The sequence below is a fragment of a genome (genome assembly GCF_019968955.1).
Source record: "MAG: Porospora cf. gigantea A chromosome Unknown PgA_NODE_191_length_30072_cov_347.276, whole genome shotgun sequence".
In the NCBI taxonomy this organism is placed as follows: Eukaryota; Apicomplexa; class Conoidasida; order Eugregarinorida; family Porosporidae; genus Porospora; species Porospora cf. gigantea A.
The window spans coordinates 1-24,000 of NW_027151474.1; the positions used below are offsets into that span (position 1 = coordinate 1).

The window sequence follows — 24,000 nt, forward strand, 5'->3', positions numbered from 1 at the left end:
TGATACCTACAGTTGTGGAGTTCTTTTCTTATTTCGTTGACATCGCCGGATGGCCTTTGGATGCGATCGACAATATAAGGAGCCTGTCTGAGTATCTGGCCGCCTTGAGTTGTTTTGTTTGCTCGCCTGCTGTGGAGACCTGTCCGCCATCACTGCTCGCCGCCAGTTGCCTGGTTCTGTCGATAAAGATACTGAACGGCGATCGTTCAACAAAGATGGAGCCTCTCCCAGAGGTTCTACAAGTATTGCTCGACGTGGACCTCAAGAGTCTTCAACCTGTAATCAAGACTTTGTCGACTGCTTTGAGGAATAAGCCAGAAGGTAGCGTCGTACTACGTGGGTCATACCCTGATTGGGCCGGACACTCATGGAGTTGAGAACTTTCATGGTTCTGGTAGTTTACTAACGGTCAACGAAACATCCTTGATGCTTCCCAATCTCTAATGAAACGTCCGTAAATCCTGTAACAGTTTCATAACGTTCGCGAATTCTCCTTGAAGGCGTTTGTTGTACCAATGACAGAGCGCGCGCATGGAGTTGACACACGTGGATTGGATGTCGCCAATCAGACAGAGACAGGGCTCAGGTGCGTCTCGCATGGAGTCGTCATGGGCGAGTTTGAAAATGGTGTAGCACTGTGAGAGCAACATCGTAGCTTCATTTGGACGGCCTCGTATCTCAACATCGCGAGACCCTCGCACGTGGTCAAGGCTCTCCATCAGAACGAGCCAGTCTGTGAGGCCCTGGACCGCGACAATGAATCGAGCCGACAAAGGGAAGAGTGCTAATTCCACCAGTTCTGTGGTCAGCAGGTCCAGCTCGCTCACAGAGAGCCGTATGTTGTGTGACTCAAGCCTAGGCTGCAGTGCCCCGCGTTCGTGAGGTCTTAGGTTGCCGGCGAAGTCGTCGAACCTAGCTAGGATCTTAACGAGGCACAAAGGAGACCATTGCAGGATTGACGGGTCTACTTTCAACTGGGCCTGGAGCTCAGACATGTGTCGGGCTCCCCAGGCATCGAGGTGCACCAGCACCCGCAGCAGCGCCTGAGTGTCCGAGTCACTCAAAGTGGCGAACAGAGCGTCATTCCGCTGACGATGACTGCCATGGTCCTTGCGTAGCTTGGCAACCTGCCCCTTGAATCCAACCACCAGCGTCAGCAGTACCTTAACAAGCTCCGTCGTTTCCAAGCACACCTCCCGGAAGTCGTCGTAGATCGTGGGTCGGAAAGCGAGTGCGTCCCACACTGCGGGGTTTAGGAGGCTCGGAGACCCAGAGGGACATGTTGCACACGTGGGGTAGTAGGCAGGCGCTTGTACAAAGCCTAATGCGTAGAGGCGACTGACCATCCTGGCGTTGGAAGTTCCACGGAGAGTACTTTCACAGTTGGTCTTTACCGGACAAAGAGTGTTCTCAACGACCTGCGAGCAGTCCACGCCGTACAGAGCGGACAGGAGCCACATACACCACGAAGCTGGTACTGCTGACATGCTCAGCCACACGAGGGGCGATTGGTCGAGACACAGCCAGTCCAGCGAGCACACCAGCAAGCTTCCTAGCGAAATGAGCGGCTTGCGAACCCAGGTGCTACCCATCTTGTGCTTCACTCGGCGAGCCAGGGAGTACATATCCGTGTCAGACCCCAGAAAAGAGGGCAGGCTGGTGTTCGAGAAGGCCAACCCAGGTCGGCTGGGCGCGTCCGTGGACTCCACCCACTGCATGGGCTCCTCCAGCGGGACGGCGCCTCTGGCGGCCCGCCCCACAGAGGCAATTATCCTGGCCTCGATATGCCAGGGTAGAGGCGTCGCAGTGTCGCGAATCTTGTTAACCAGATGAATGGTTCGGGGGTTGGGTGTGATGACGGCTAGAAGAGTCTGCTGGATGGCTACGCTGTGGAACTCCAACAACGTGAAAAACAGGATGAGGCTCAGGGGCATTAGGAATTGGCGGCCCACGTGAAAAGTAACCTCTTGACCGTAGAAGTCGAACAGCAGGAGATGGTACTCAAGCGAGGTAGCGAGGTACACGACATCAAGCAAAGCTCGGAAACACCCAGCCCATTGGGAGGCTGCCAATAGGGCGCCGCCAAAGATTGAGAGCCCGCAGGCGAAAGCAGCCTTAGGCGCATGCGTAGCAACAAATCGCAACCGTGGCCCAGCATGCAGCTGCACAACGTCATCGGCCAGATGGTCGTAAGGCGCTGTGAGAGCCTCCCACTTCAACCGCCACTGGTCGTCGAAGAAGAACAGCAGAGAGGCCAGAAGGCCAGCGCAAAGGCCAGAAAACGTTTCCAGGGGGCTTGGTCTCCGCACGAGCAGGCAGCAGACTAGGGACATGACTGATGACACGTTAAGGACGACAAGACCAACCACACAAAGTAGTTGCCGACGGGCTGGGTGAAAAGGGCCTCCTCCACTCACACCCCCTAGCAAGCAGCCAGAAATGCTCTATCCGAGCCACTACGCGCGAGCTGACTCGGTGGAGCTTCCACTTCCCTTTCACGCCCAATGGGCATTCGTGCGACACGAGAGCTGCGTGAGTGAGGGAGCCGGGTCTCACCCTGACGAACCGCGAAGAGCAGTCCGAACTGGACAACAACAAAGACTAAAGCCAGTAGTCGTCGGGTACTGATCAGGGAGGAGAATAGATCGGAGTCGGAAACCGTGTCAAGCATCCAGCATGCCGCCGCAGCAACCACACCAAGCGCAGTAAGACAGGACACGACCTCTGCGAGGCTGAGCAAGGTTGCCGCTGAGAGTTTGGTCCGTTCCATCTGGAGCACCGTGCCCATAACCGACTGGCCTGCAGCCCCAGACCCCGCCCAGAGCGGGTCCGGAGCCAGATAACTCTTGGCCACAGGAGAGATGTTCTCCTGTCGAAAACCGCCTCGACGCTCAACCTCAGAGGTTGGTTGGTACACTCGGAAACCAGGAGTGTACGCAGACATTGCAAAGCTGGATTTTCAGTTGAAAGCCGAGATGTGCACCGCGGTACACTAAAAAAGAGCATTTCGAGCATGGCCAACCAAGAAGTGGTGCCCAACAATTTCGTAAAGCAGATCATCCATGACGATTTGAAAGCGGGGAAGCACCAGTCCATTGTGACGAGGTTTCCCCCAGAACCCAACGGCTTCCTCCACCTGGGTCATGCCAAGTCTATCTGCTTGAACTTCGGCCTGGCTAGGGACTTCGGGGGTGTTTGTCACTTGCGCTTCGACGACACGAACCCAGAAAAGGAAGAACAGCGGTATATCGACAGCATCATGGGGGATATCAAGTGGTTGGGCTTCAGCTGGGGCGCCAACCTCTTTTACGCCTCCGATTACTTCGACACTCTTTACTCATACGCTGAGAAGATGGTACTTGATGGTGTCGCCTACGTGGACGACCAGACGCCTGAGGAGGTGCGCGAGAACAGAGGCAACACAACTACACCGGGTGTCGACTCTCCGTTCAGGAATCGTAGCCCCGAGGAGAACATGAAGTTGTTTCACGAAATGCGAGACGGGCTGCACCCTGATGGATCCCGCATCCTCCGTGCCAAGATCGACATGGCCCACGCCAACCCCTTGATGCGTGACCCCCCCCTCTACCGGATTAAACGTGAAGAACACCCCCGCACTGGCGCCAAGTGGATCGTATATCCCCTTTATGACTTCGCCCATGGTCAGTCTGACTCTATTGAGCACATTACGCACTCGGTCTGCACGCTGGAGTTCGAGGTGCACCGACCGCTATACGACTGGTTCCAGAAAGTGCTGGGCATCTTCCCGACACGGCAGATCGAGTTCGCTCGACTGAACGTGACGTACATGGTAATGTCCAAACGCAAGCTCCAGATCCTGGTCAACGAAAACTGGGTGTCTGGCTGGGATGACCCACGATTGCCAACCATAGCTGGCATGCGCCGTCGAGGGTATCCGGCGAGGGCCGTTCGCGATTTTGCTGCGCGCGTGGGAGTGGCGAAGCGCAACAACACGCAGAACTTTGAGCTGTTGGAAACATGCGTCCGAGAAGCCCTGCATGAATCGCCACGACGAATGGCGGTGATCAACCCCCTCAAAGTCATCATCGACAACTGGACGGGCCCTGAACAGCTGTTGCAGGTGCCCAACCATCCGGATAGACCTGAGGAGACGCGCGGAGTGTCTTTTGGAAAGGAGGTCTACATCGATCGCGACGATTTCGCCGAAGTCCCTCCTCCCAAGTGGTTTCGCCTAGCCGTTGGAGCAGAAGTGAGGCTCAAGTACGGCTACTGGGTCCGATGCGTGTCCGTTGACAAGGAGGACGGTGAGGTGGCGGCCCTTCACTGCACCTTCGACCCGACCACCAAGGGCGGCAACGCCCCAGCTGACGGCAGGAAGGTCAAGGGTACGCTGCACTGGCTGGGGGCCTCGGAGGCTTCGCCAGTACGCTTCAACATGTACGACCGTCTGTTTTCGGTGCCGGAGCCTGAGGTTACCAGCGACAAGCCCTGGACGGAGCTTATCAACCCTCAATCACTGGTGGTGCGCAAGGGCCTTGTCGAGAGGAGCATGCTGTGCTTGCAACCTGGAGAAGCTGTGCAGTGCGAGAGGGTAGGCTTCTTCACAAAGGACGCGCACGAGTCGACATTCAACTTGACGGTGCCTCTCCAGGACAGCTGGGCAGAGCAATCTAATGAGGCCAGCAACGAGGCCAAGAAGAAGGCAGCTGACAAGCAGCATCGTGAGGCAGCCGCGGCTGAGCGTGCAGCTCGCAAGAAGGCGAAGTCTGAGCGCGAAGCAGCCAAGCGAAGCGCCATGAAATCCGCCGAAAAAACGAAGTGCGTCGACAGTTGACATCAATAAAAACTTACACGGCGGTGGGTACGAGCGACAACCCGTACTTTCTCAGGACCTTACGGCCATTTTCCTCAATCTCGACATAATACTGCCTCTCCTTCACTGATACTGGCACGCGAAGCACCACATCTGACGCCGTCAAAGCTGTGACAGCAGTGCTCGAAGGCAGATGTGAGAGTTGGGTGATGTGGTCCCATTCACCAGGCGCCATCTGCTGGTCCATAGTGCTCTGTACGGAAGGCGAGTCTGACGTACAGTTTGTCACTTCGTTAGCGGCAGATCCGTGCGACGATGGCGCGAGGGCGTTCTTCCACTGTATTGAGCCTTGGCTCTCGCTCGTTATTTCGCTGGTGTCGACGATGACCACGGGAGAGTCACGGACTGTGCTAAACGATTGGGAGATCTTTCCAGGATTAGACCGCTTACTCCGTACGTACACCGTAACGGGCTTCGTGATGCACAGTTCCGCTTCCTCCAGTGGTGTGAAGCAACAGCAGTCCATAATTGCCCAGTTTCTGTTTCGCTGCGCAATTTACCCTCCCGTCTCTACACGCATTTCACAGCGTCCTTGGACACTCTATCTCACATTGACTCAACAAATACGCTTTTCCGTAATGTTTACACCTCGACAGACTGTATTTTACGAGATGCCATCGCCAACTTCCTCCTGGTCTAGACTTAGCGTTCGGAGCAGTCTCACACGGGGATGTATGACGCACTGTGCCGTCGACGCAGATGATGTGCTGGCCGTGGCGACACCCTATGAAAGCTCCGCGACTTCTAGGGTAAGCTCCAAGACGTCTCGGCCAAAGAGTCGGGACCCGCACCTAAGCCTCCCTAGTTTGGTCATAAAGGACCCCCAACAGAGCGTGACCTCTGAGAGGTCTGCCCAGCAACCGAGATCCAGAAGGTCCGCCCAAACGCAAAGAAAACCACGATGTCTGTCGAAAAGCTCCCGAAAGTCGCTGCATGGCGAGCCGGAGCTGCTGGCTCCTCCACTTTCAGCCCGCACGTCCGCTGTCCCCTTCGACCAGGAAAGGTCTGTCGGTTTTTTTCTGGGCGACAGCAGCGATGTTAATAGATCACGCAAGACGTCACAGGTCAGCAGCCGGGACGAGTGGAGGTACCAGATTAGGCGTGCGGAATCGCGACGGAGGTCGGAATCGCGACGGAGGTCGGTTGTGACGCACCCAGAACTGTCCGCCCCTAATTTTAACAGCCTGTACAACGAGCTGCAACAGGGTGGAGACGAACTGACAAAAAGTGAGCTTAAGGCCGTACAGACCACAGATCTGAAGCACCTGACACTCGAAGAGAAGCAGCGGCGAGCATCTGTGGCCCCTGCGCCTTCCGGGGTCTCGCGCGGGCTCTCGCGCTGCAAAACGCTAGCGCCCATCGATTTCTTGCCGCTCGTAGAGCCGGTAGCTCAGTCCACCGTGGCGTTGATGCACGGCCGTGAGTGGGTTGTTGAGAACGCCGTGGACACTACCGACGTTATCGAGATCAATCCGACGAAGATGATGCAGAACGTGTCAATTCGGAACTGCCAGAACTGCACAGTGCGCGTGGATAAGAAGTGCAACTCCATCATGGTGGAGAATTGTCGAACAGTCAACGTGATCGCCGAGTCTCTCATTGCCAGTTTCGAGATTGTCCGCTGTCAGAAGATCCAGGTTCAGGTCATGAATAATTGTTTCTGTTACACCCTCGATGGTGTCGACGGGTGTACAATCTTTCTGTCCGAATCTGGAAGAGAAGCACAGATTGTGGCCTCGAGAATTGCTGAGGTGAACGTCAGCTTTCCCAGCCACGCCGACCCCGAAGAATGGATCAAAAGACCAGTGCCTGAGCAGTTCGTGTTCACAGTAAACGAGAAGGACAAGGTGGATGCGAAGGTATCCGAATTGTACGGTTGATGACTACGACAATTTCGGTACTTTCGTCCGACATTTTCTTGCTTCGTGGCCTTTCTCTCCGCATTTTAAACAGCCTGGGCCTTCCGGACACTCCACACTCTTATGGTCCGCGGACCCGCATGTTCTGCAGGCTCTCACTACAAAGTTGGCTCCGGTTCGCTGCTTCTTCTCATCGTGGGAAAAAGTCCGCTGCTCAGGGCAGAATTTCACCAAATGGTGCACAGAGCCGCAGTTGTGGCAGCCACCACCCTTACGGTACATGCCCTGTGGGTTCTTGGGACACTGGCTGGATATGTGCCCTTCGCCTTTGCACAGAAAACATTTGCCAAAAGGCAGGCTGTCGCCGACGACCGGTTTCAGACAATCGCGAAGGATGTGCTCGGACGACCCGCAGTTAAAGCAAATGTTTCCTTGTCGAGTTGTGGTCTCTTGCAGGTCGCACTCACTCAGTAGGTGAGCTGCTGACCCGCACCGCAAGCAGGTAGTCTTGCGAAGCCGTCGGCGCTCCTTATGGGATTTAGGCCTCTTCGTCTTTCCCGCGTCGTAAATTCGCCCGGCTCCCTGGCCGCACCACTGAAGCTCGCCCTGCAACGCCATATTAAGCCGGCGTAGTCTCAGCAGCAGCTTCTTCTTTTGATCTGTGTGAATGCGCGACCCAGTTCCCACTTTTGGACAGTCCTTCCGTCTTCAGTTTCTCGTTGGATTCGGCCACAGCGTGCTGTAGCCTCTTCTTGCTCCAGATCTCCGCGTCTTTCTTGGCTTTCTGGTTATCCTTCTTCACGGTTGAGGTCTTCATAACCTTCTTCCGTAGCTTTGAGAAAGCTCCTACAACCTCGACTTCGTTCTCAGCGCCATCCGCCACATCGCTGTCGGCGCCATCCGCCACGTCGTTCTCAGCACCGGACTCCTCGAGAATCTCCTCTTCGTCCTGTGAACTGTACCCCGAGGTGCTTTGTGTGTCGGACATCGGAAATCAGCAGTTTAACGGCGCTACTCGGTGACAAACGGACACGGCGTTCTCGTCACCTATGAATTCACTACGCACACTCCACGTCTCCCTCCGCTGCGCCTAGCACCCGAGACACGGCGTTCTCGTCGCATGCATCCCAGTTTATCTGAAATCTGGTCACGCGCGGCTCCTCCATGTGCACCACGCGTCGCAGGTTCTGCAGGTCTAGCTCAGGTGGAGGGTTGGCCTCGACGTCAGGGTCTTCGTAGACATTCCGCACAAACCACCCAATGCGCAGAAACTCTTGCTCTCTGTACGACGCCGTCAGCAGCACGACTGTCATTCCATGTGCGTCATCCGGGTCTATCTTGGTGAAGTCGGGTGGGTCTGCGATCATGGTAAACCTCAAATGGCCTGCAGTTATTGGGCCCAGTGATATGCACTCGAGTTCTTGATCCTCTGAGGTGTCTGTCGGGTCGCCAACGTAGATGAGCCGCCAATCCAGCTCTTCTTGTAGATTGGCTCGCGATTCAAACGTTACCACGAACTCGAATGGGTCCAACGCACTATCTCGTTCCGAGTTGAATTGAACATCACTCACCTCAACTAGGCCCATTAGTATTTTGCGGAATTAATTTTTAATCACGCATGACATGCAACCCGAGATGTATCTTACACTCAACTTGTAGAACTCGCGAAATTTGCAGATTCACCAAAATGCGCATACTTGGCCTCCTAACTCTCGCTGCGTCACGCGAACTCATACTGAAGTTTGACGCAGCACATGCTGATTGCCGCGAGAAGTCGATACAGGAGTATACCGACGAGACTGTACCTCTAGTTTCGGAAGACCTGGGATCGCCTGTCACAGCGGAAGTCCTCAGCGCGCTGGAGAACATCATCATAACGTGAGGCTCGGTAGCAGCCCACACAGTGCCGATGACAACGTCCCAGAGGAACTTTTTTTCAATTCAGTTGCTAAGCGGTTCCGCTGTATCATCTATGCCGAACGCGCTGTAAAGCGGTTCGTATTCGAGGATAACGATTGCGAGGATAACGAGTCTTAGGTCTAATGCGAGGATAACGATCGTGACGAGTCTCAGATCTAATATTAAAACGCAAAGTTCAAATCCTCTGCAAATATTCACTCGCTGTCGTCCTCTTCTTCCATTGCCAATTTAGCGCGCATTGCGAGAAGCTTCTTCGCTAAATTGGGATGTCCAGTCGGGACGCGATTTCGAATCTTGCTCGACCGGTTCACCTTCCGCTCCTCCCAAGAGTCTGATGATGTCGGCTTTCGAGGATTCGGGGGTAGTGTAGACGCGGTCTTCTTTAGGCATGACTTTCTGGGTTCTGGTGGAGGTACAGTAGCTGGCAGGGCGCTTTTCTTCAGAGCGCTTCTTCTTCTAAGTATTTTCCCGATTCATGACTCACTGGGGATCTGCTGGCATTTCCACGGACTAGAATTTGGGCAAAAAAAAACAAAACCCCACAAGAATAGATGACAGACAGCGTCTCTGAGTACATCGGCAACGTTCTGCGGACGAAGACTGCAGATGAGCTCGATGATCTCTCCATTCGGCTGGTTGCGGAATCCAAGTCGCTGGAATCGAGTCTGGAGATGGTTGTCTACGAGAACTACGAGCGCTTTCTAAGCAACGCGGAGGTCATCGAGGGGCTGGCTTCCACAGTGGAGGACCTGGAACCCGAATTGGACAAGCTGGCAGGCTGTCTGTCCTCCGTTAGCGTTTGCTCGCTCAAGCTACAGTCCATGCATAAGGACCGATCCCGACGAATGCAGCACCTACTGGAAATCCGTTCTCTGTTGACGACTTTCAAAACGCTCGGCGAGTTGCCGGTGACGGTGAAGCAGTTGTACTTGCAGAACAGCCTCGGCGACGCAGTCGATTTGCTCAGCAACACGCTTCCAGTGGCTCTCACGTTTAAAGAGGAGCTCCCCGAACTAGTGGAGGATATTACTGCGGCGGCCACCAAGGCTATACTTCGCCTAGGCGCTCACTTAGAAGACACCAAGCTTCCCTCCTACCCGAAGATGCAGTTGCCTGTGCCAGAGCAGATGGCCAAGGTCGTGGGCATAGCCCAGCAGCTGAGATTGCCCATCGACATGCATGCCATCTGCCAGGAGTACCTGCTAGGTCTCTGGTCAGGACAACTGCTCGAGACGTTTGAAGAATGGAAAACGGCGCCGTCCCTGAAAAGTCTGGTGTCGCATGTGATTTTGGAAATGGGTCTCCCCTCGCTGCTCATAACTCGTCAGCATATCGCCTGGAATGAACCGGAGGTCGCCGTTGACGAGCTTGCGGGATTCTTTTTTCTGGGCCTAGAGACGCTCGCCAGGAGCGAGAGCGCCAACGTGTTCGTTGAGAGCTTCGAAGTCATTCTTACTGCGTTAAAGGCCGCCAAGCTGGTCACCCCCCTCCACAGGACCCGCTTGCTCGGTGAATTGGGTGGTGTCCTCCTGCGCCTGTCAATAATGGTGAACGTTGCCAGCTGCATCCCTGGGCTGGTATCCTTGAGCAAGACGGACTCCCTACAAGCCTTCGTGAGCGGTACGCAGGCAGTGGAGCAGGCCATCATGAATGGCGCAGGCCTTTTTCTGGCTGATGTGTCCTATGTCACTAGGCTTATTCCGCAGGTACCTCTGAAGCACTTAGCAGTGATGATGGCCAACCGCATCCCCACCCTACTCTGCCACTTTGAGCGTCTGGTGAGGTCAGTGCCGCCAGTCAGTACGGCGGATCAGAGCACGGCTCTGAGCGCTCTGGATGCAGAGTTGCAGAAGGTGGTGCTCACGTGCGAACCCGCGGTGTCAGCGCTCTCGGCGGCCTCGCAGATCGACCTGATGTTGGGTCTTGTGCGTATCTGTCGGCACTTTGAGCGCAAGGGAGCTGGGGCTATCCACATCATCCTGAAGGACAGCCTCCACGGCGTAGACGCTCCACACATTGACAGCAGGGCGGTGCAGGCCCAACTCAACCGTTCGGCCGTGGATCTGGTAAGGGAGTCAGCTCTCAAGACTGGAGTCTCGTTGGCGGAGCGCTTCTTCGCAGCCATTGCGTCTCAGGGCATGGAGGAAACTGTCTGGCCAGCGGCACTCAGTGCGCTGCGCACGTTTTTTGAGGCTGAAAGGAGGGCGGGAGTGCTGCTGATGGATGTGCCGGCAGACAATGCTTCTCTGCTGGACGCGCCGCACTTGGCGGCTCTGCTGTCGAAGACGGAGCCTACCGAGCAGGCGCTCGAGACCAGCTCCATAAGTCGCTCATGGCTAATGCGTTCCTCGATTGCCAGCTTCTGGCAGCATCTGGGGGCGCAGCTACGAGAATCACCACCGAAACGCCCTGAGTTGTTGACAGCTAACGCCCTCTTTATAGCCGAAGGCCAATGCCTAATGGTCGGCCGAGGCAAGCAACAGACGGAGAAGGCTGCCCTGAACACTTGGGTGGCTAGTATGGTCAGAGAGGCCCTGCCGGACCTGATCGTCAACAGTTCGACTGTTACTATTGCTGAAGCGGGGCGGTCCCAATTCACAGTCAGTGGCCCAAGCGACTTATGGATGTGACACTACTGCAACAACGGTCTCGTTAGAAATTGCTAGTCGAGGCGATACGAAGGCGACGGCCGGCGCAGGGGTCGGTCCCGACTCCTGGAACGCCGTCGACAGTAGCCAGGTTCCTCTGTGTGGCTCCGAGGGCCTTCCTCCTCATGCGGAGGCAAGTAGACTCCTCCAGCCCTGGAACGCCACGCACCTCTTCGGGTGTCGTGTAAAGGTGGCTCGTCGCTCTGCACGCGGCGTACCTCTCGGTGATCCTCGAATCGGTCGTGGCGCCACCGGGAAGCCCTCTCAGGGCGCTCTCCTCCGTGTTCGTTGCGTCTGGAGTTCTGCTCGTACTTCCGGTCTCGGTATGCCCGCCTGTCGAAAGCTTCCACCAAAGGGTTGTATGGGTCTTTGGGCGCCGCGCTGTCTTCTGCGCTCCTCTTCTGCTGGTCGAACTCCGCTGCAGCTTTCTCGGCCTCAGTTAAACCACAACGCATGCCCTAAAGGACGTTTTCCCTCTTTCAAAACGTAGAAATCGCCACTTCTCCGTGATCAGGTTCGTGCTGTCCGACATCAACAATGTTATTGCACATGTATTAACAGCTCACACAGCAGTCTCATCTTCATTCCGTCCTATGTTCTTACGTCCATGAGGCCTGGCGTGTTCTTTGTTCCCATTTCCGTCTTTGGATTTATATTCTGCGACAGAATCTTCGTTGAATATTCCTTTGGATCCCATTTCCGTCTTTGGATCCCGACAGAATCTTCCTACAGAGGAATCATCGTCCCCCAAATGGTTCCCCACGTATCCGTCTCCTTCGTATCCACCTCCGACGGGATCCAATGACCGGATACTAAGTTCCCCGGTCCTGACGAGCAGCGTCTTCAACTGCGCCTCGATTCGTCTGAGTCCACAACGGATGGCTTGCTCAGCGAGGGACTCTGTGGCGATATCCAGAGGTACACTGCGCAGATCTGGGGCAGTCAGCATATACAGGTCCGGACCGTTTAGGATGACATCACCGATCGTCCGACGCTTTTGTCGTTCCTTCAGAGAGTTGACTCCATCCGCGGTCCTGTACGCTTCTGTTCCGATCCACCTCTGTAGTCGTTGGCCATGGGTCTGTGGTATGGCGACTTCACTAAACGGGTCGGGAGACTGAAGAAGGGCGCATATTTCATGTCGCACCTCGTCAGTGAGAAGGTCGGTGTGCCGCCGGTGGCGGGACAGGTCATTTTGACGCTTTCTTAGCGTCGCTTGGGAGGGATTGCTCTTCGTCGACCTTCTGAAAAACCCAGGTTTGGCGGCGTAGGACGACCAGAAGTGGGCCTCCTTCTCGTCGCAAGTATGTTTAATGGCGCTATGGGCGTGTACCGCCTCCTCGTATTCTGCAAGTGCGGGCATCAACTGAGGGAGGCGGACTGGTGGACCCTCAGACGGCTCGACAAGCATAGAGTCAAAGGCGTCTGCCGTGTCTCGCAGCAGGCTCAGCAGAGCCACGGTGGCGTTCGACACGTGGCAATTCGCCCTCGCGCGTAGCAACAGCATTCGGTACAGGGATATAGACTCCAACCAGGTGGGGTTCTCAGGCTGCTCCAGGAAGAGGCACCTCTCGTTCATCAGCTCACAGAGAGTTTCTTTCTCCAGACACACGTCATACGCCTCGTGTGCAACCACAGAGCTCACGCACGCAACATAGAATGCGAGGTGATCCGGGATCGTCAACACCTGCCGTAGGCTCTCCTCTAACAGCTTCACTGCCTTCTCACCCATGGAGTGGCGAAGTAGGAACAGATGGCCTGGCACACTTTCGCAGGATATGAGTCCGTCCGTCGTCTGTTGCTCTTCGCACCCATACATCGACTCGAGTGGCAACTTAGGGGGAGGGTCGATAAAGAAATCCCGTCTCGGAGCGAGGTAGGTATCGATGTACTCATCGCACTGATGCAGCCAGAACGTGTCGAGCCTCGGCCCCTCCATCAAGATGAGGGGTTTGGCACTCGTTCGGCTACGACTTTCGCCTTTGCTGCGCTGCCCCTTGCCGCACTTTCCTTTGTCCGAGCGTTTTTCTCGGTCAGCCAAGCCTGCCGCCAACGACGTAACCACTTGATCCCATCTGACAGGTCCCGCTTTTGGCCTCACAGCGCCGCTAGTGGTGCTGGTACCCACTTCTGCGTTACGGTATACGGTTGCGGCTGAGGGCAACAGCACTGGCATATGTTTCCTAGGATGCATGCCGAAGGTTTGAAAACTAGCCGAATCTCGCTCCAATTTGAGGTTGAGGGACATGGCCTGCCCGTAGCTAGCAAGGCACAAATTCAAAGATCTTTCTTTAGGAATCAGTCGCAGCATCTTTATTGTCGAATTTTGTCGCCATATTCGGGTTAAGCAAATACCATATAGCCATCCCGTTACCTACCAAATAGTGGCTAGGCTTCGGAAATGCTGATCGAGGTCGAAGTCTCGTCCTCTTCACTGGATGACTCGCTTGAAGTGTCGTGGTGTGGCTCCTCATCAGCGTTATGCTTTTCTTCACTCTCGTGTTTGTCTTCCTCCTCAGACTCGATTATGTGGTCCAACGCGAAGTATGTCGGCATTGACGCCACAAAATATAGCGCAGTGCCAACAAACAGCTGTTGTTCATACTTGAATGCGGCGATAAGATCGGTTCCCCACGAAACAGTAGCTCCAAGGGACTGGATGCCCTTATAGCAGGCGGCATACTTGACGTTACGGGTGATGCTGTTGCCAGCGGCAGCGGACATCAGCCAGTAGCAGAAGGACTGGAACACGGCATCCTGGAACCCCATGAGCATGAAGACCACCGCGACTCCGAAGAACCTTCCTTCCTTCACGTCAATTTCGCATCCGGGTTCGTCCTTATCCCAGCCCTTGCCTGCGCCAGTTCCACATGTCACGGTGAAGTTCACAACGAAGGCGGCTCCCCAAGCGATGGTCAGCGCCACCAAGTTCCAAATGAAAGCGCAGACACCTCTCTTTCGCATCGTCCAGCCTTTTTTATCCGTTATGAATCCTGTCAGTGTAGCTCCTATCATTTCGGAGCCCCAGAATAGGCCGGAGTTCAGTCCGCGAGTCCTCACATTGAACAGCATGTTGTTGTAGCCGTTAAACTCGTAGGTGTAGAACCAGGTCGAGGTGAAGAAGAAGAGCAACATCTTGATGACAAATGGGTCCATAATAGCTTTAGCAGCAGCGACAATCTCTTCCTTAGCGCCCGTAGCCTTCTCAAAAATTACAGTACTCCCATCCGATTTTATAACTTTGCTTGGTTCCACCAGCAGGAAAACGGATGAGATTGAGCCTAAGATCATGAGAGCGATGAAGGTGAAGTAGGAAGCTGGGTTCGCGCCACCGCCTTCATTGCTCCAGTTTAGAGCCATCGATAGAATTCCGCCGAAGACGCCTCCAAGGTTGAAAACTATCCAGAAATTCCTGATGAAGGCGCCCTTCTCGTTAGGCGTGGAGTACGCCATCATAAGAGCACCCTGAGCGGTCCAGAAAAGGCCTGCACCGATACCCAAGATACATCCTCCGATGGCGCCAACCCACAGACCCTTATCACTGAAGAAAGCGCACACGGCGTAAATGGCGAAGGTGAACCCTCCAAAGAGGAAGAGAGGCTTAGGTCCGAGCATGTTAAAGAAGACGCCAGAAAAGTACCCTACAATGGTAAACATGGCGTACAGAGTTGAGTTCATAATGGCGCCGACCTTGGGGTCGTCTGATCCAGCGCCTCCAAGCCCGGACAAAGCGTTGAAAAGCCCCGGTCCACAGAAAGCCAGAAACCCAACCACAAAGACCTGGGTCGAGGCCTTGTGCATCACAGTATTGCAAGTCATCGACTGGTGACCGATCCAGATTGCTGATTCAGGTAATATTCGGCCAGTCACTAGTGAGTGTGGGGCCCTAAATGTCGTTGTCTACTGCTGGCTGTGCCAGATGATCGTCATGGATGCACACAGAGGTGGAAACATTCAGAGGGTCGTCACGGAGGGATGTCTGTGGGGGGCTCGAAGTTGGACCAGGGCAGGTCATGGCTCATGGCAGTTGTAGCAAGGTGTGGCAGTAGAGAGCTCAGATCAATTTTGGTCATGAAGGCCCCGAATCCAAATAGCCAGTACTTGCCTGAGGCCCTCAGGTGTCGCGGCAGCAGAGGGCACGCCAAACGCGGGTCTGTGCCTGTCCTTAGCGCTTTTTCGGCATCCCTCTGAAGCAAGCTCCACTGCTGGCTAATCTTGGTCCTGGCCGGCAACCGCACAGCGCCGGACTCCTCCACAAAAGCTCTGAGTGTCTTGTGTTTCCCCTTAGCTCTATGCAGTGTCATGCCGGCTGGCCCTCGCAAGAAGTCATCTTCCCACCTGCCTTCAAGGCTCCACGCTGTGTGGTGGGAGCGGCCCGTTATCTGTCCGAGCCCGTGCCGTTGACCTTTGCGAATCTCTCCCTCATAGACGTACTCCATCAGCTCGCCAGACCTAGATAGGTAGGTGCCGTGGATTACTCCTCGGACGTCCGGTAAGTCGTCAAAGAAAAGGCCTTCGAACAGCACCTGATGAGTGCGTCGAGGTAATTGGGCCTGGACAGCATCCGGTCCCCTCACGTGAATCGTTTCCTCGCGTATGACGCCGTAGCCCTCACGTGACCCTTGGTTAAGGGTGCCGTGGAACGACAGCTGGGCGGTGTTGTCGCCCTTTGACTGATGGTCCACAAGGTCAAAGGTCAGCAAGTGACACGGCCCATGGGGAACTCCGTTCTCGAAAGTGCCCCTGAAGGCGACATGCTCGTCGCTGTCGCTGATGCCGCCCTCATGTATGCGAATGGTACCGTGAGGCATCGAGTTGAGCCAGTCGCCGTCGACCACGAACGACTTCCGAAGTTTCTGGTTGACCTTGGTAAGCAGGCGGACATTGCACCGTCCTTGGATTTGACCCTCGCAGAACTCGCCTCGAAAGAACTCCAGCTGACTCATCGGGAGCCAGGTCAGACCTCTAAACCGGTCCGGGAGGCCCTGTGGCTTTTCGCACTTCACCATGCACTTGCTGCGGTGCGCGTGGTCGTCTTCAAACCACCCGTTGAAGACGAACAGTACCCGTTTTTCCTTGCCGATGTCAGCCTCACACCTGACGACAGCGCTCTTGCCATCTCGCTGGCCCTTCACAAATGACCCCTCGTAGGTGTAGTTAACGACGGCCTTGATGTCAGGCAAGTTCTTCTCCAACCCGGTGTATTGACGCATAGTACGCATGGTACCTTTACCGTCAGGAATGCCTTTTCTCCAGTAGCAGCTAATTTCGCTGAGCTGGGTTTCAGAAAACGTCGCGTCTGGGAACTCCGGAGAGGCCGTGGAGTCCACGAAGTCTGTCACAGGCACGGTCCAGAGGCCCTCACCCTCAGGCAGCCCCCACAGGAGGTAGCCTGTGAAGGTACTGCCGCTCCGGCAAGCGATGTAGGCGTGGTGCACCCTGTGGAACACGTCCTGAAATGAGTCGACGTTTCCCATGAAGGCGCTGAGGTCGTCGATGGGCAGGTACAGCTCCCAAGGCTTGTGGTCAGTTCCTGGAGGGGTGTACTCCGAATCGGGGTGGTCGGCGTAGGTCGCCTGGAGTTTCTGTGTGAATCTCGAGGGAGTTGATCTGGTAATCAGGGAGGCCTTGATGGAATAGATAGGCTGATTCCATAGCTTTAGCTTGTCGTAGGACTCATGTTGTTCTACACCCACCTTGCCGACAAGGTCGTCGTTGTGAAAGGAGCACGAGACAGACCCTTTCCCAGGAAAGAGGAGGACCGCAGAGCCCTCTCTCCCCTGAGCACCAAAAAAGCCCTCGAATAGTTTGTTCCCATCCCTACTGAGGATGCAGCCCAATCCTGACACGGATCCGTCCCACACTGTCCCACGCCGCGAAGGGAGCTCAGGAGCGGCTTCCCAGGGTGCTGAGGCCGATCTCAGACTGAGGCTTGAGTCTTCTGCCTGCGCGGTTATCACGTCACTGAGGCGGTCGCTGTCGGCTTTGCAGGCGGCGACCCTGAAGGTGTTTTGAGCGGTTGAACGCACTGACGAGCGTGGTGCCGGACTCATGGGGAGATCCTCGTTCAACAGCAAGGCCTGTCTCTGCTCCCAGAGCTTCTTTTCCTGCCGCTCTCGTCGAATAGCCATGGCACGTTCCTCGTCTTCTGTTGTCATTTCGAACAGCGCCAGCTTCCTCGTTTCAATATGCTCGTAGCGTTCCTTCCTCTCCGCATTGGCCATGGCCTTCACATTCCCTTGGAAATTCTTCGCGAAGGTTACCGCAGGTCTCTGACACAAGTTCTGCAACACATGATGGAGTCAGATTAGTTGTGCTTACTGCTGATGCTATAGCTGCCCTCCACAACTCTGCCGCAGATTCCGCCAGGCGGAACTCCAATGGAAACCCGTTGACAGTCTCCGGCTCTTTCAAGTATTTGAGCTGTTCCGCGAGGTCCGACTGGGCAAGCATCAGTTCCTCCGGGTCTACCCCGACCCTTGGGTCGCTCACCAACGGGTCACTCACGTGAAGTTTCCGGCCATGGAGTAGATGAAAGGTGGTCGGCGACTCCGTTTGCTGGTCGATCAGCATGACTCGTGAATCCAGATGGAAGTCGTCCAGGCGACGAAAGAACCCGTCGCCAACCATTGTCATCAACGATCTCTGAAAGCGTAGCCTGTAGGGCATATGGATGTCGACAGGGTCCTCCGAGACGGACACGCGGTCTTTATCCAACCGCACGCGTTGGAACGCTTGTAGTGGAACTTCCCACCCAACCACCCGTCGTCTACTGCAAACCAGAGGACTCAGCAACAGCAGGCTTTCTCTCTCGCCGGCATCGAGCACCTGCCACTCTCGAGGCAGCGGAGTTCTTCGTCGAGGGTCAGAGGGGATGCGAATTTCGATTCTGTCCGGCAGCAGGCGGAGGAAGCAAGGAGCCAACTCGGACATGGCCGCACCGGATAGTAGACTCGGCGGTCTGCCAGCGTCGGAAGGATGGGCCGTCCATACCCGCACGTACGCAAAAACCAGAGGTAGTGGCGCAGGTAGCCACGCGGGGCAGCACAGCGGACACGTCACGGTCTGCTCTCGGGGGGGCGGCTTACAAATACGCTTCAAGTCCGCAGAAGTGGTGACGAGGTGTATGAGGTCGGTGTAGATCCTCACGAAGTCTCCGCCACCAGTCCACATGTTGAGAAGGGCGTCGGAGACCAGCTTCACTGCTGGGTTGAGTCGGGAGCACCGAACGTCGGCCTGCTTGGAAGGCACTCGCGGGAGGGACTCCGGCAACGCCAACTCGTCTCGGAACCAGTAGTCGAGCTGGTCTTCCCACAGAAGCAGTTGCTCGCTCAGGGATGGCGTTCGCACTAGTCTGCATCCGGGTACCACCATGGGGTAGGAGAATTCCCCATTCCAGCCCAGATCCCTAAGTCGCTCCGTGACTGTGTATCGCGCTTTCTGCAATCTCTGGAGACTTGTTCGCAGGGTTTCGTGAGCTTCACATCTGTGTGTGTGACGGCATTGTCTCACCGTAGGGCGTCACCCACGGGGGTGTTCACTGAAACGAAGGCGAAGTGATGCTCGGCGATCTCTCGCTCGCGCTGCGCTTCTGCGAGAGCACCTTGAGCCACATAAGCGTCATGCCACACAGCCACTTGGTCAAACTCCCGTCTTAAGGATCGCAGACATTTTAGTAGCAATCGAGTGGCCCTGCGGCAGAGAGGGACCGTGTCCTGAGCAGTGGTCGAGCCGAGGCAACCCTTGGAACCGAGCAACGAGGTTCCTTCTGACTCGTCCATTGCGGACACACCGGGGAGACCTGTCTCAAGAGGTCGGTGCCCTCGCTGGCGCCAGTAGCGCTGGCAGTCAGCCACTCCAAGCACCGCTACAGCCGCTTGCCAGATGGCGTCAAGGTCCGGATCTACGCGGCTGTTGGCGGTACCCTCGCGTCTCACCTGAACACACTTGTTAGCAGCAGCAGATGCGCAAGCAGGAACTCTGCTCGGCCTTGAAGGAAGCCCAAACAGGACGTGAAACTGTATGAGAAGTGTCCAGGCATTCACTTTGGTTCCACTCGAATTAGGGGCTCCTGCTTTACTCCTTCCATGTAGGCCCCAGGGGGTCTAACCATGTGAATCAGCGTTACAGGTACACCCAGCTTGAAAGAGTCCAACGGTTGAGGCAAGAGAAGGTCACCCACTACCTGCGAAGGGGACGAGCCGGCGCTCCTGTCACGCAGCGTCGTCCGTAACGACGCGCGTGCCGGCTGAGTCGGCAGTAGTAGGTGTGTGTCACAGTCGTCAGGCCGTATGACGCTGCATCCTCGGGAGGCAACTTCCTGGATAGTCACGGCATCTATCTGAGACAGGGGCAGAGGCGGTGGAAAGTCCATAGTCGTGAGTGGTTCGGGCCACAGAGACGCCGCATGACTGTAGGCATCGTCAAGGCTGGTCGTAAATCCGGCCCACCTCAGCTTCGTTTGGGCCTCTTCGCGTTTACGAATCGTGTTGTCGCCCATTACGTAACTGAGAAACGTTTGGGGACGAGCCAGCTTTAGTTGAATGGTGACGAAACCGTCGGAAATCGCCTGGCCCTGTGACTGGAGGAATAGCTCTGCGTATTCCTCCATAGATGTCGGCATGTCCTCCCCAACCACAAATCCGTACGGGTACCATTCGAAGCGGTAAAGCTGTCCTTGGACGAACCATCGATGGTGTATAAGCAGTTCGTTCTTGTTGAACCCCAGACGACTGCAATAATGAAACTGCTCTGGAGAGACCCAACTCTCATTTCCTTCCACGTCCAAAACCCGAATCGGGCGGTAGTCGTCGGGAGCCGCGGTGTGGGTGATGTCTAGCCTCACAATACCAGTGACGTGACAATGTGAGGAGAATTTTTCTAACTCGGTCCCGAAGCGGGTGTGTGCGTCGGGTTTCAGGGTGATGGCAGCGAGTCTGTAGACCTGACCTTTCTTGACTGAAGGGTTCGCCACACACAGGCTATGGCTGGCAGGATGGTACTGTACAGAGAAGCGCGAGCTGCCGATTCGAGGGCAGTCGTGCATGATGAAGGCGCCAGGGGCTGGCACCAAGGCGTCCAGGGGGGCCAAAGAGAGCCGAGACTCGGCCGCGCCGTGCACCAATCTGCCCGGGAGGCATGACTGGATATGCAGTAGCTGGCCATGGACAACTTCGAGCGTTACGCACACGCGAGTGGGGCGTCCGGTGAAGTATGAAGCTGAGGGCAGCTGCACGGACACGTGCGAGGACAGTCGTCGGCGGAGACTGGCACCTCGAAAGACGTGTCGAGCCCGGAGTTGGATAGAAGTCCAGATGTGATCTGTGTGACGAGTTTCAGCACCCCACCCCGAGGAAGCCTGCAGGCCCGTGAGCAGCTGAATCGCAGGGCGTCCGAGAGGCCCGTCCCCAGGACAATGAGCTTCTTTCTGGCGACGTTGTCGGCTTCCTGAAACATGGAATCACGGGAGGCCATGAAGAGAAGCTCGTCGTCTTCGGTCTCATTGGCCAACTTCAACGCTCCGGAAGCGGTGTCTAGGACAATTCCTCGGTCAGGTGGTGCTACGCATTCCCCAGTCATTTCGAGACCCAGCCCTTCAAATCCAACGACCACCTTTCGAGGTCGCGTCACGTGGCTGCTCGTAGTCGCAGCAGTGTTTCCGTGCGGGTGATCCCCGAGCCATGCCACGTTTCTGACCGTTCGCAAAGGAACCAGGACCTCGATGAGGCGGTCGTAGAGCCGAGACCACGGAACTGGAGTCGTAAGCAGCATGACCCCCACGGGCACGAGAAGGTTGGTGAAGGGAATCAGGGCCAGCAGTTCGCTTGAGACAGGGTAGTAAGTTCCCGCCGTGACCGGCAACAGCTCCAGCGTCATCATCAACAGGAACAGGCTGAGGAACACTGCATGTCGGGCATCCGAGTGGAGCAGGACGTCGCACACCAACGTCCACTGCGGGCTGCCGAGAGACCCCCCAAGCTTCAGGTCGCCGCCTGCTGCCCGTTTGGCCTCGTGGATGGCCGTCAGCGTGTTGACCTTGCCCGTGGACGGTCTACGAAGGCGATCCGAAATCCATCCTCGAGGGGTCTTTCCGTAAAGGTGTGGGTAGATTTGTCTGGCGGACTCAGGTGGAGCGTAGGCTAAGGCGCGGCCCATGTCCATATCGGACTTGCCGCCCTCTAGTACTGTGCAGCCTCGGGACGGGGCATCGCTGTGGAGGCGGCGAGCTCTGCGGGCACCGGTGGTAAGCGCTTGGCGGGTGGTGACGGCCGCCGTTGCAACAAATGCGGTCGTCAACAGCACCCACAGGACTATGAGGACATGCCATGTGAACCTAGGGCATGCAGCCATCATGTCTTGACGGAAGTGAGCAGTGAATAGCTGCTGTTTAGTGGCACGCAGCGCCGATTGCTGTTGCGATATCAGCCCGTGTATACACGCCAACAGCAGCGCCGCGAGTCCCAGTACCAGCCGGTGGATGTCGCTGAGCAAGCCGCCAAATGTTCGTGATCGAGGGTGCGGGGACTCCATGGGAGGCGGAAGGAGGGCGCCGAAAATGATGTGCTTGGGGGAGTACAGCAAGTCCTCATGCACCCATATCTTAGGGCCTTGACTACCGATCTGCATCAGATGAATCACGTGGTTTAGCGTAACATCCAGGTCAAGGACGGAGACGCCACCTGTCGAGCCCCGAAGCGGCATTCGGTGGCTTCCGCAGACCGCCCGGGGCCACAGCAGACATTGGTAGTCGAGTTCCCGCATCGAGAACTCCTCGAAGTCCAGCTGTAACTGCAACGACGAGGCAAACCTCCAACGTTGGACAGGTGCCCGACCCGTGGCCAGTCTGATGAGCGTTGGGTGCTTTGTTGTGCGGTCGTCGTCGAGGCCGGCAATGAGACGTAGAGTGCGGTCGTTGAAGGGTGCGTCCCCAAGCAATGGCTGGCAGACAGTAACGGGCGGTGTGGTTCCTGGTGAAAAGAATCGCGTCAGAAAGGGTAGGGTGGCTGGGAAAACACTGCGTTAGGTGCGTCCAGTGGCTCACCGACGGTAAATTCTACCGCAAAAACGCTGCGCGGGCGTTATACCTTCAATCTTCAGGTCGTTCCACCTGTTAAGAATTATACTGAACCCGACGGCGTCGCCATTGTCGACGAGAAGAATCATTTTTAGCAGCATGACCAGAATGGAGGGCCACAGCATGCAGACGCCGACAGCACGCACCACGCCTGGCGCCCCTATGCTGGGAGGGGCGAACCACATGGCCGATACACCTGCAAAAAGGCTCGGCAAGTGCAGTAGGTCCAACACAAAGAGTGTCGAGGTGAGACTGGGCAACCAAGCAGGCAGCATGCGTCCCTTTCGAAAGAAGCACGCGGTCGACAGCAGACCGGTCCCGAGGAGCGCCAGTGGAAGGACTAGCGGTAAATAGAACTCCGAGTGCGGGAATGGACACGCTATCGACCTCAAGGCGAGAAAGTGGAACACCAAGGTAGACCGTCGAAGGCTGTCGGAAACGAAGGGCAGCGACGTCAACAACCCTGCATCCAGACTCGAACCCTAACTCACCGACGAGTTGCAGCGTCTGGATCGAGGAAGCCACCAGCGGGAGGGGCAAGCGGCAGACGGACAGCAGCGAGGCCCCCAGGGTCAGCCACGCAAGCGGCGTAGGCCACCCCGTGGGCGTCGATAGCAGTGTGGTGGACGCGAAGAGCGAGGAGTCGCCGAAGCGGACCAACTGCAGCTCGTAGGCGGTCTCCGCGTCCTCGCTGGTCACGCGGATGACTACCGGGTCCCCTTCGGAGGCGGCGTAGTCGGTCGTCGGCTCGAGAACGATTGTGGTTTGAAGGCGTTGCAGGGCGCTGGCTGATTCAATTAACACAGAGGCCGAAGGGGACTCCACAGAGATATTCCATGCCTTTGCCGCTTCCGCAAGCAGCGAGATCCCCAAGTCGAACGATGCGAGAGGCAGTACGACTCTGTAAGGGCCGAAGCTGCATGCGGCTTCCGGAAGGCACTCACTCGTAGGGATGAAAAGGCCGCTCGAGGTTGAGGACGTCCAGGCGTGACAGAAGGGGCACACTTCGTGACAGGGACACCATATAGGTCGAGTATGGACACGCCACTTTAATGGTAGTGGCGTCTCTCGTTTGGTCACAGAAGGAAGGGGCCATCAGTTTCACGTCGGTGGTGGGTGCTATCAAGCCATACGAGAAATGGTTGGGGTCAAACCTCGGGAGCAATTGCGCGTCCGTGTATAGCTCTACCGGCGGGTGCACACGCGGTAGACGGAGGTCAACTTCAAAGTGATGGTAGAGTGTTTCCAGAGACTGGTCTCGGGGGCAGAAAATCGCTAGGCGACGGTCGGCGCTGGCCTCCAGAGCAAAGGCGTGAGTCGCCGTACGGGCAACAAAGTGTCCTCTCTGGTTGGCAGCTAGGCATGTCGGAGGGGCAATTATGCGCAAGAAATGCGATCCAGGCCCTACAGTTGTGGAGTTCGTCAGCAGCGCGCGCTGACCAAGAAAGAGACGGACAGCTCCCAGCAGAATTGGCTGCATCTGTGGGGTGACTGGAAATCGACAAAATCGATTGTGAATGACGACGAGCACTTAGGTTTTCGATAGGAAACTGGTGGCTACACTCTCAGTACGAACGTGGTCATTCATTGGAGTGAATTTCAGGACTACGTGATGTAATATGCACCAACCGTACTGAACCCCAC

The 24,000-nt window shown here is 56.2% G+C and overlaps 12 protein-coding genes across 23 annotated transcripts; 4 read left to right on the top strand and 8 right to left on the bottom strand.

The window, feature by feature from the left end:
• Window positions 1–440: 440 nt before the first annotated feature.
• On the bottom strand, window positions 441–2,944 carry KVP18_004088 (uncharacterized protein; the record flags this gene model as incomplete). 3 transcript variants are annotated; one of them, XM_067956383.1, is made up of 3 exons in its annotated part: window positions 441–2,389; window positions 2,418–2,528; window positions 2,557–2,944. In XM_067956383.1, the coding sequence occupies 3 exons, from the start codon at window positions 2,942–2,944 to the stop codon at window positions 441–443; spliced, it is 2,448 nt and encodes an 815-aa protein (XP_067811794.1). The 3 variants fall into 3 exon arrangements, with proteins under 3 accessions (XP_067811794.1, XP_067811793.1, XP_067811795.1); XM_067956382.1 differs by lacking the exons at window positions 2,418–2,528; window positions 2,557–2,944 and having other exon boundaries at window positions 441–2,333; XM_067956384.1 differs by lacking the exon at window positions 441–2,389 and having other exon boundaries at window positions 2,423–2,944.
• A 69-nt stretch (window positions 2,945–3,013) lies between these two features.
• On the top strand, window positions 3,014–4,816 carry KVP18_004099 (uncharacterized protein; the record flags this gene model as incomplete). The annotated part of the gene is made up of 1 exon (XM_067956403.1): window positions 3,014–4,816. The coding sequence occupies one exon, from the start codon at window positions 3,014–3,016 to the stop codon at window positions 4,814–4,816; it is 1,803 nt and encodes a 600-aa protein (XP_067811812.1).
• A 13-nt stretch (window positions 4,817–4,829) lies between these two features.
• Window positions 4,830–5,321, bottom strand: KVP18_004091 (uncharacterized protein; the record flags this gene model as incomplete). Its single annotated transcript, XM_067956390.1, has 1 exon — window positions 4,830–5,321. One exon carries the CDS (start codon window positions 5,319–5,321, stop codon window positions 4,830–4,832), a length of 492 nt encoding a protein of 163 aa, XP_067811801.1.
• Window positions 5,322–5,433: 112 nt separating this feature from the next.
• KVP18_004090 (uncharacterized protein) lies at window positions 5,434–6,735 on the top strand (the record flags this gene model as incomplete). Of its 2 annotated transcripts, none has more annotated exons than XM_067956388.1 (1): window positions 5,434–6,735. In XM_067956388.1, the coding sequence occupies one exon, from the start codon at window positions 5,434–5,436 to the stop codon at window positions 6,733–6,735; it is 1,302 nt and encodes a 433-aa protein (XP_067811799.1). The 2 variants fall into 2 exon arrangements, with proteins under 2 accessions (XP_067811799.1, XP_067811800.1); XM_067956389.1 differs by having other exon boundaries at window positions 5,530–6,735.
• A 3-nt stretch (window positions 6,736–6,738) lies between these two features.
• KVP18_004089 (uncharacterized protein) lies at window positions 6,739–7,702 on the bottom strand (the record flags this gene model as incomplete). Of its 3 annotated transcripts, XM_067956387.1 has the most annotated exons (2): window positions 6,739–7,373; window positions 7,402–7,702. In XM_067956387.1, the coding sequence occupies 2 exons, from the start codon at window positions 7,700–7,702 to the stop codon at window positions 6,739–6,741; spliced, it is 936 nt and encodes a 311-aa protein (XP_067811798.1). The 3 variants fall into 3 exon arrangements, with proteins under 3 accessions (XP_067811798.1, XP_067811796.1, XP_067811797.1); XM_067956385.1 differs by lacking the exon at window positions 7,402–7,702 and having other exon boundaries at window positions 6,739–7,332; XM_067956386.1 differs by having other exon boundaries at window positions 7,334–7,702.
• Window positions 7,703–7,772: 70 nt separating this feature from the next.
• KVP18_004096 (uncharacterized protein) lies at window positions 7,773–8,300 on the bottom strand (the record flags this gene model as incomplete). Its single annotated transcript, XM_067956398.1, has 1 exon — window positions 7,773–8,300. The coding sequence occupies one exon, from the start codon at window positions 8,298–8,300 to the stop codon at window positions 7,773–7,775; it is 528 nt and encodes a 175-aa protein (XP_067811807.1).
• Window positions 8,301–8,401: 101 nt separating this feature from the next.
• Window positions 8,402–8,751, top strand: KVP18_004097 (uncharacterized protein; the record flags this gene model as incomplete). Of its 2 annotated transcripts, XM_067956400.1 has the most annotated exons (2): window positions 8,402–8,592; window positions 8,619–8,751. In XM_067956400.1, 2 exons carry the CDS (start codon window positions 8,402–8,404, stop codon window positions 8,749–8,751), a joined length of 324 nt encoding a protein of 107 aa, XP_067811809.1. The 2 variants fall into 2 exon arrangements, with proteins under 2 accessions (XP_067811809.1, XP_067811808.1); XM_067956399.1 differs by lacking the exon at window positions 8,619–8,751 and having other exon boundaries at window positions 8,402–8,596.
• Window positions 8,752–9,185: 434 nt separating this feature from the next.
• On the top strand, window positions 9,186–11,264 carry KVP18_004094 (uncharacterized protein; the record flags this gene model as incomplete). Its single annotated transcript, XM_067956394.1, has 1 exon — window positions 9,186–11,264. One exon carries the CDS (start codon window positions 9,186–9,188, stop codon window positions 11,262–11,264), a length of 2,079 nt encoding a protein of 692 aa, XP_067811805.1.
• Window positions 11,265–11,296: 32 nt separating this feature from the next.
• On the bottom strand, window positions 11,297–11,737 carry KVP18_004086 (uncharacterized protein; the record flags this gene model as incomplete). Its single annotated transcript, XM_067956375.1, has 1 exon — window positions 11,297–11,737. One exon carries the CDS (start codon window positions 11,735–11,737, stop codon window positions 11,297–11,299), a length of 441 nt encoding a protein of 146 aa, XP_067811786.1.
• A 107-nt stretch (window positions 11,738–11,844) lies between these two features.
• On the bottom strand, window positions 11,845–13,593 carry KVP18_004095 (uncharacterized protein; the record flags this gene model as incomplete). Its single annotated transcript, XM_067956395.1, has 1 exon — window positions 11,845–13,593. The coding sequence occupies one exon, from the start codon at window positions 13,591–13,593 to the stop codon at window positions 11,845–11,847; it is 1,749 nt and encodes a 582-aa protein (XP_067811806.1).
• A 77-nt stretch (window positions 13,594–13,670) lies between these two features.
• KVP18_004085 (uncharacterized protein) lies at window positions 13,671–15,083 on the bottom strand (the record flags this gene model as incomplete). Its single annotated transcript, XM_067956372.1, has 1 exon — window positions 13,671–15,083. The coding sequence occupies one exon, from the start codon at window positions 15,081–15,083 to the stop codon at window positions 13,671–13,673; it is 1,413 nt and encodes a 470-aa protein (XP_067811785.1).
• Window positions 15,084–15,247: 164 nt separating this feature from the next.
• KVP18_004087 (uncharacterized protein) lies at window positions 15,248–23,836 on the bottom strand (the record flags this gene model as incomplete). Of its 6 annotated transcripts, XM_067956380.1 has the most annotated exons (9): window positions 15,248–17,566; window positions 17,604–18,768; window positions 18,795–19,193; window positions 19,220–19,300; window positions 19,328–20,603; window positions 20,630–22,296; window positions 22,324–22,819; window positions 22,848–23,272; window positions 23,301–23,836. In XM_067956380.1, 9 exons carry the CDS (start codon window positions 23,834–23,836, stop codon window positions 15,248–15,250), a joined length of 8,364 nt encoding a protein of 2,787 aa, XP_067811791.1. The 6 variants fall into 6 exon arrangements, with proteins under 6 accessions (XP_067811791.1, XP_067811787.1, XP_067811790.1 ...); XM_067956376.1 differs by lacking the exons at window positions 18,795–19,193; window positions 19,220–19,300; window positions 19,328–20,603; ... (2 more) ...; window positions 22,848–23,272; window positions 23,301–23,836 and having other exon boundaries at window positions 17,604–18,656; XM_067956379.1 differs by lacking the exons at window positions 15,248–17,566; window positions 17,604–18,768; window positions 19,220–19,300; ... (3 more) ...; window positions 22,848–23,272; window positions 23,301–23,836 and having other exon boundaries at window positions 18,791–19,063.
• Between the last annotated feature and the right edge of the window lie 164 nt (window positions 23,837–24,000).